The sequence below is a fragment of the Lacerta agilis genome, chromosome 14 (genome assembly GCF_009819535.1).
Source record: "Lacerta agilis isolate rLacAgi1 chromosome 14, rLacAgi1.pri, whole genome shotgun sequence".
In the NCBI taxonomy this organism is placed as follows: domain Eukaryota; kingdom Metazoa; phylum Chordata; class Lepidosauria; order Squamata; family Lacertidae; genus Lacerta; species Lacerta agilis.
This window is the reverse complement of record NC_046325.1, coordinates 6,941,435-6,949,457: the sequence shown is the minus strand read 5'-3', so window position 1 is coordinate 6,949,457 and position 8,023 is coordinate 6,941,435. Positions and strand designations below refer to the sequence as shown.

Below are 8,023 nucleotides of genomic sequence, written 5' to 3'. Positions count from 1 at the left end.
TAGTGGAGTAGATGATCCTTGTAACTGCTCTAGTTGTGATCAGGAACATGATCTCCCCATGTTCTTATGACGGGAGCCAATCATAAACAAGAACACCAATTATGCTCTTTCAGAATATTAATTCCTGTATTAAAATTCATAGGTTTCCAAGCTCACATGACACCAGGAGGCAGGGAGGGATCTCTTACATTGGAACATCAAAGCCTTGTTCCTCAGAAGGGTGAACCTGGAAGGACACTTTGTAGGAAAGAAAAAGGATCTGAGAAGTAATCCCACCAATGATGAGTCCTTCGGGTTGATACCACTCATGAGGCACTGGGAAGGCTTCACTTATGGGGCACGTAATGGTATTTGCCTTGCACACCATGTGTGATAACAAAATTAGCAACACCACCACCCATGCTGCCATCTCTCTAGATGGTCACCAGCTTCCTTATAACTGGCATCAATTTAAGTCAAACAAGCAGCATTACAAGGCTGCCAACTCCGCCAATAAGTTTCATAAATATAAGACTTTTCTTTAACATGTCAGCTAACAAGCCTTGAGGGGAACAGATCTGTACTGATTTGATCTGATGTTTAGCACAAATTCAAGGTATATAACCACATTCAGATTTGGGGAAACTGCTTGATGTTGTCATGGAGAATCAATTATTTGAAGTAATTGCAGGAGTAATTACTTGTGCATAGTCTGGTCTCTGTATGGCATCAGTAAACATGTTTTTCCACTCCTTTAATCCCTCACAGGAAAACGGACAGAAGATGGGTTCACAATGATCTCAATGAAAAATAACAGGAGAGCTAAGACATAGGGAGAAATGAGAGGGAACCTTTATCGTATGAAAGATGGATTCTCTATTTCCCCAATAGCTCTTATTGCAGGCTATAGTTGCCAGCTATACCTCAGGCCTATTTTTGCTTTGTCTTCAGTGTTACATAAGGAATTTCTAGATCATATTGTTATGTGCACCCTAATTTCACGTGATAAGAGATTTCATGTGCCGGCACCTATGTTTGGTTTGACTACCTTACCAGGAAAGTCACCAGAGGCTGTGGAGTTAATGTGGTTTTGTATTTAGAAGTATATACAGGATGAGCATTAAATGAAAGGTTCCTGTTACCTCATTAGGTTTGTACCCAAGTCCGAAGCCCCACCCAAGTTTTGAATTCAGCATAGATAACAATTCAAATCTCCCTGGGTCTTTCCAGCTTAGCCCAAGGTTGTTTGGACACTCTATGCCTTTTTTGTTTGAATTCCCTAACAAAACGCTCCATGGGTTTGAGGTGAACTTCCCTGTTAAAAATAAAAGCTTAATAAGCATAAAATGTAATGCATTGCATTTAAAATGCAATGTTGAGAAGCTTGCATTAGGCAAGAGAGGTTTGTATGTAGAAAATGCATCGAGGAAAAGATTGGGTGTTTCCATTTGAGGGTTCAGATTTATTGTTTACTCATCCTGAAAACCTAAGCCGAGATCTCTTGCAGCATGAGATGAAACCTAAGAACTGAGGATCTAAGTCTGGAGATGCAGCCCGCAGTAGTAGTAGTACAAGCTCAGCTCAACAATGATTAACAAGAAAGTTGCTTTAGGGTCTCTCCCTGGGACCAGAGAGATGATTAATGGACTGTATTACAGTAAGGACTTAAAGAAGACTGGACCACATTGCTTGCTTGTTTAAGAGCAATGTGTTATTTTTTTGTATTTTTAACATTTATTTGTATCCATTTTATGACTGATTCCATTAAAGCTTTGAAACTCACTCTTGTGGTGGAGAGCAAATTCATTTCTACTCTACAAAATGTTCAGATCAGGAATTTATTTTGAAGCGACTCTAACAAAGTGCAATGGCTGTCAATCAGCTGCACGATCATACAAGGTCTTGTGGTTACTGTAGAAAGCTCTGAACAACTCTGGACCAGATTATGTACCTAAAAAACAGCTACCCCAGTATAGAGTTTTAATTTTATGGGGGGAGGGTGCAATCCAATGGCAAGACCCACAGGGATGGGCAATTTAGGATGGCACAGTTCTCCAGCTCAGCCATCTGATTCTCAGCTCAATCAGTATTAAGTACCCAACCCCAGCTCAGTTAAAGATACACTGCTATAACTTGCTCATCCGTGTTCAGCTGGAGCTCAGCTGGCTGAGTTGAGGCCCCCGTAAGTCCCCCAGAAAGAGTGTTGTGAGGGTGGAACCAGAGAGGGAGGACTTGGGCTGGATCCTAAGCCCATTCAGCTTGGCCTTGTGACCTGGCAACCTGACAACACACACACACACACCAACTTTTAAAACCTTGTTTAATGGGTCATGTTTCTTTGTTGATACACAAGTTTGTTATGTGTTTTTATTAAAACAAAACAAAACATTTTAAACAGGTCCTGTTTTAGGCTGAGCAAAGTTTGGAACCAGGCAGAGGGCCTTCTTGGTAGTGGTGCCTGCCCTGTGGAATGCCCTCCCATAAGATGTCAAGGAAATAAACAACTATCTGGCTTTTAGAAGACATCTGAAGGCAGCCCTCTTTAGGGAAGTTTTTAATGTTTGATGTTTCATTCTGTTTTTAATGTTCTGTGGAAATCCACCCAGAGTAGCAGGGGAAACCCAACCAGATGGGCGGGGTAGAAATAATGAAGTATTAGTAGTAGTAGTACAGTAGTATTTTTATTATGGATCTGGTATAACTTTACACTGGCTTCACTTACACCAGATTTCTTTATGTCAGCTTCTTGTTCATAGGATTGCTTCATTGGATTATATGGGGAAATTTTATGTGTTCTACTACACCCTACAAAATATTATCAGGCATGTATCTTGCACTGACATTTTTGCCCAGGCTTTAAATAACTCATAAGTTTGGACCCTGTCTTTATTTTTATTTATTTGAGTGCCTCTTTCCCCCCTTTTAATGTGCTATTATATTACTGTTTTACTGGTTTCATGTTGTATCTTTGCTTTAATTATATTGCTGATAATTTTTCTGTTGTGCATCGTTTAAGAGAACTTTTTGAATATTTAGTGGTTTATAATTACTTTTTTACAAAAGCACCCCCAATCATCAATGACAGTTTTTGCCAACTCAGACACTAGGAAATGTATTAAAAAGGGACTTGGAAAGAGTTTTGCCAACCCTTACCCTCACCTCTAAGATCCCAAAAGCTTATGCTACCACCACAACTATAAACCAGACTGATTCTTTATTTTATTTTTCCTAATTAAGTGTTCCCGGTTGTTTAGCTCAGGCCTCAGCACAATGATGTAGCACTTAGGAAAAAAGATGCAACCCAGTAACCCAGCACTGGAGGACAAGATGGAGAAGATCTCCACAGCTACCAGGTCATTCCCTCTTGTGCTCAGGTAGGTTGGAACAAAAGACAACCACACACTGCAAAAGACCAACATGCTGAAGGTAATGAACTTGGCTTCATTAAAACTGTCTGGTAATTTGCGAGCAAGGAATGCCACAAGGAAGCTGACAGTGGCCAGGAGACCCATGTAGCCCAGGACACAGTAAAACAGGGTCACTGAGCCTTCATTGCACTGCACAATGATTTCTTCTTTTACAGAGTACATGTCTAAATCGGGGAATGAAGGAGAGCTTGCTAACCACACAATACAAATGCTTGCTTGAATGAGAGAGCAGGAAAGGATTATAGAGCTGGACATTTTCCCCCCTACCCATTTCTTCATTCTTGACCCTGGCTTTGTGGCCATGAATGCTAGGGAAACAATGATGGTTTTTGCCAACACACAAGAAACAGCGACAGAGAAGATGATGCCAAAAGCAGGTTGTCGGAGAAGGCAGGTCACTTTCCCAGGTTTCCCCAAGAATAGCAAAGAAGATAAGAAGCAGAGCAGGAGGGAGACCAGGAGAGCATAGGTGACGGTCCGGTTATTGGCTTTGACAATGGGTGTATCTTTGTGCTTAATAAAAATTCCTAACATTATGGCTGTGATCAAGGAAAAAGAAAGAGCAACTGAGGCTAAACTGATTCCTAAAGGGTCTTCGTAAGATAGAAAGCTTGTAGTTTTGGGTATGCATTCATTTTGGTCCATGCTTGGAAATTTCTCCTCTGGGCATTGGAAACATTCATCCATATCTGAAACATAGAAATGAGACTGTTCAGCACCTCTTGTGGAATTTGTTGCTCATGCTCACTTCTGCATGTGCCGAAGATTTTATGAAACAATCTTAAATATTCCTCCAATTGTGCTAATGCTTAACATCAACATTTGACTGCTCTGTTCACAATGGTTGCCTTTAATCAAACTAAACTGACATTCTTCTTTTTTAAATATATCCTAAGCATACATGCAACTGGTTTTTCTCCCTCTCTCATGATACTCTGAAACAGGGGTGCAGTCAGCATTTATTTTAGGGGGGCATGTTTGATGTTAGGAGGGGCAGAACTGTGTTATCTCTGATGCAATTGGTATGTTAGTTAAGTAATTATATTTATTTACTTGCTTTAGGGGGGCAGCTGCCCTTCTGCCCCTCACTGGCTATGCCAATGCTCTAAAAACATTCAATGAAACTGAATGTTGGAATGTTCAGCAAAGACAAACGTAGGCACTTGGTCACATTCAAACATTGGAATTCACTCCTGCAAGCGGCAGTGATGGCCATGAGCTTCAATGGATTTAAAAGAGGACTAGACAAATTCACGGGCAATATTGGTCCACCAGTGGCTATTAGCCAGGATGGCGATATTTTACCTCTACTTCCAGAGATAGTATGTTTCTGAAAATCAATTGCTGGGAACCATGTGTGGGGAGACTGCTGTAGCTTTCACGTCTTCCTTGTCACAGGCTTCCTATGCGCATCTGATGTGAAAACAGGATGCTCAATCAAGTGCTTCACTGGCCTGATCCAGCAGGTAATATTCTGAATGTAGTAATGTTCTTAACTACAAGTACATCTGACCAGTTCTGTGAGGATCACTACCAAGTGCTGTACTTCCCAGAAATAGCTGAGGGACGTATTTGGTCTTTTTAACACTGGATATCATTGTTGTAGGGTGTACAATGGAAGAAACTGTTTGGTTGTTCCATTTGTTTATATTATGAAATTACATTCATTTTGGGTTCCAACCATTGAAATTGGATCAATTCCTAATATTGCAATGGAAAACCTGATTTCTTTGGCTTTTAATACACCAGGTCCCCCCCCCCCTGCCTGTAGCTTCTCTTTATAAGCAAGTAAAAATGAAGCAGTTAATGAACCCTTTATATTTGTTTTGTGTCCATCCATTTAAATTCCCATTTATATTGATTCACCGAACAGTGGCCATTTTAAAACAAATAATGAATGAATGAATGAATGAATGAATGTGTATTCTTAATGATTGGCTAGCCAAACATTTATATATCAAGTGTCAGCATTTATCACCTGCAAAAGATCAAGTGACTAAGTAATGTCTATTAACCTTTCATGATGGGAACCTGGAGTACTTTGTAACCTACCCTTCTTGTCGGAGAACTTCCCCCCTGGGCATGGAACACAATCATAGCAGCAAAATTTTCCCCCTTCCTTTCTTTTCTTCCGATTGCCAGGTTGGCAGTGTTCATTGCACATAGAGAGTGGGACAACCTATCCAGTACATGAAAGGAGTTAAGTTTGGAAAAATTAAGGAAGAGCTTTCAATTGTTGACCTGGAAATAAACAAGTTGATGACCACACAGTTGAGCAACATACCCCATTGAAACAAAAAGGGTCAGGTGGTGACAAATGAAAAAATCTTACCTCTATCCTTTAGAGCCAATCTCACATTTAATCAAGGCATGGTAAATTTTCACCTCCACAGAAAAGATGGTCTTTTCAAAATTTGAATTGAGATTTGTTGCACCTTGTTTTTGAAAATGTCGGTCAACAGTAATAGTGAGCTTATTTTAGAGTCTGGTTTTGTTACTATCTATACCTGGTTAAAGCCTCTGTGCCACATGATTATATCTTTATTGATGGTCAATTCCTTTCCTTCAGGAGCCTCGGGATCTAACCTTCCAATTTTTACTCTCTTGAAAGACTTGTTTGGATATATGGCCATATTCATGATGTCAAATCCACCTGTTCTTTCCCTTTTTTCATTAAAGGACACCGTTTCTCCGGCTGAGTTGTTAAATGAAATTCCTTGAAGAAATGGGTGGAGCTAATTGATGGGGGGGGGGAATTGAAAGGAGTTGAAAAAATAGAACGAAATACCAAGAGACTGGAGAGTTCATCTTTCCTTACTACTGTCATTTATATGTTTTATGTACCATAGACCTGGTATGAACATAGAAAATGGGGAATTCTCAATTATTAAGGTGTACAGCTCAACTTTATCTGTTGTACATAGAAGAGAAACCCAGATGCAACTTGATGTTATACTAATCAGTCAGTTTACAAAATAAAAATAAAAATGATTTTGTAATGCCAACATTACCTGCGAAGGCTGTAGATCTAAATGTTCAATATTGTTACCCTTAGCCACTGCTCTGTTATGGGATTTAGATGAGTACATGGCATGCAAAGCATGAGCCACAGCATAAACACCATTATAGATACTGTAGCTGTGGCCAGTCATGTAAGTTTCAAAAAGAGGCACAGGAAGGCTTTCTAGCCTCTCCTCCCCACTACACATTCCATCAACTTCCAACAGCTCTTGGGGATTTGGAAATATGCAGTCAAATGCTTGCTCCCAGAAGTCTTTGAGAAAACCACCTCCTTTAGTCCAGGAAGGTTTTATGACCTCAAGGAATTCCTTGAATCCTAAAACACCCTTGGAGTGAATCGTGAAGGAAATGGTACCTTGGAAAAACTGAAAATCCCAGCCCCTTTGAATGCCTGGTGAAATTAAATCAATCTGAGTTGTCAGAATCCACATTTTCTTTAATGATGCATTTTTCTTAATGCCAGGATCTTGTATAAATATAATAGTTCTCAACCAGGCAATTGTCAACGATTGTCCATACAGGATAAATGCACTGACTTTGTTATCCCTGAAAGCGTCATAAATATTTGAGGCAATATCAATAATTCCATCCAAGTCATCCAAGTAGGATTGTTGTGGGATTACTTTTGTGAAGGCTGAACAGATTCCATTCTGGAAAAACAATGGCTCCAGGGTCTTCAGGAAATATTCTCCGCTATTATTATCAACAGTAAAGAGCCCAACCCATGTCCATTCAAAATACAGAAGTAATCGGACAATCCCTGTATACTGAAGGGCTTCATTAGGGACAATACTGTAGAAGGAAGCAACCTGAGCTGTCTGAAACTCCTGGGGAGGCAATGATCCATAGGTGACCTGAAAGAAAATATATTGAAGAGAACCATGGGGAGAAGTATCTTTTTGTGACTGTCAAAAATATTTGTTGAAACAATTTATAGGCTCGGTGACAGGTCCAGTCAAAGGCTTTTTTAGTGGATTTTTTCTGAAATTATCAGAATATGGTACCATTTCTGGGATTTGTGTTTTACTGTCTTCCTCTCTCTTTTTGTACAAAAACATTACTCACAGAATGACACAATAAGAGTGTTGTTTGCCTCAATTCCTCCTCTCCAATACACAAATCCTACCTGTGGGATCTTGTAGAAGCCTAAAATTTCTGCCATAAGAGAAGAGGTATCAGAGCTAAGTCCACCAATGACGGCTATGAGGTTTTTCTGGGTGTTGCATTTGTAATTGAGGACAAGCCTATGTGATTTGAAGAGAAGGCTGAGAGTGCTTTTATAGGTCATTCTTGCATCAAAGTAGCTGTCATAGATGTGGAATCCAAAAGTGATGTTGGGCAAGACTGTTGGGTTCTCATTGATCTCCCTCACAGCAAATACCAAGGCAAGGGCATGTTGGTAGAATTTTGTCACCATACTGACAATAGAGAGAATTATTGTATTATTAGAGGAGAGAATTCTATAGTATACAAAGCTGTAACATCACAATACCAATGGATTTTTTTGGTCCCAAATATTTAGATCATAAAAAATCCTCGGTTCATTACTACTGTTTCTGAATTTTCCCCTTCATCCCAAATTCTAAAAAGGAATT

General features: G+C 39.7%; 1 protein-coding gene across 1 annotated transcript; it reads right to left on the bottom strand.

Moving 5' to 3' along the window:
• Positions 1 to 3,173: 3,173 nt before the first annotated feature.
• LOC117058914 (vomeronasal type-2 receptor 26-like) lies at positions 3,174 to 7,845 on the bottom strand. The gene is made up of 4 exons (XM_033170329.1): positions 7,555 to 7,845; positions 5,915 to 6,142; positions 5,460 to 5,586; positions 3,174 to 4,096 (listed from the first exon to the last, which is right to left on the bottom strand). The coding sequence occupies exons 1-4, from the start codon at positions 7,843 to 7,845 to the stop codon at positions 3,174 to 3,176; spliced, it is 1,569 nt and encodes a 522-aa protein (XP_033026220.1).
• Between the last annotated feature and the right edge of the window lie 178 nt (positions 7,846 to 8,023).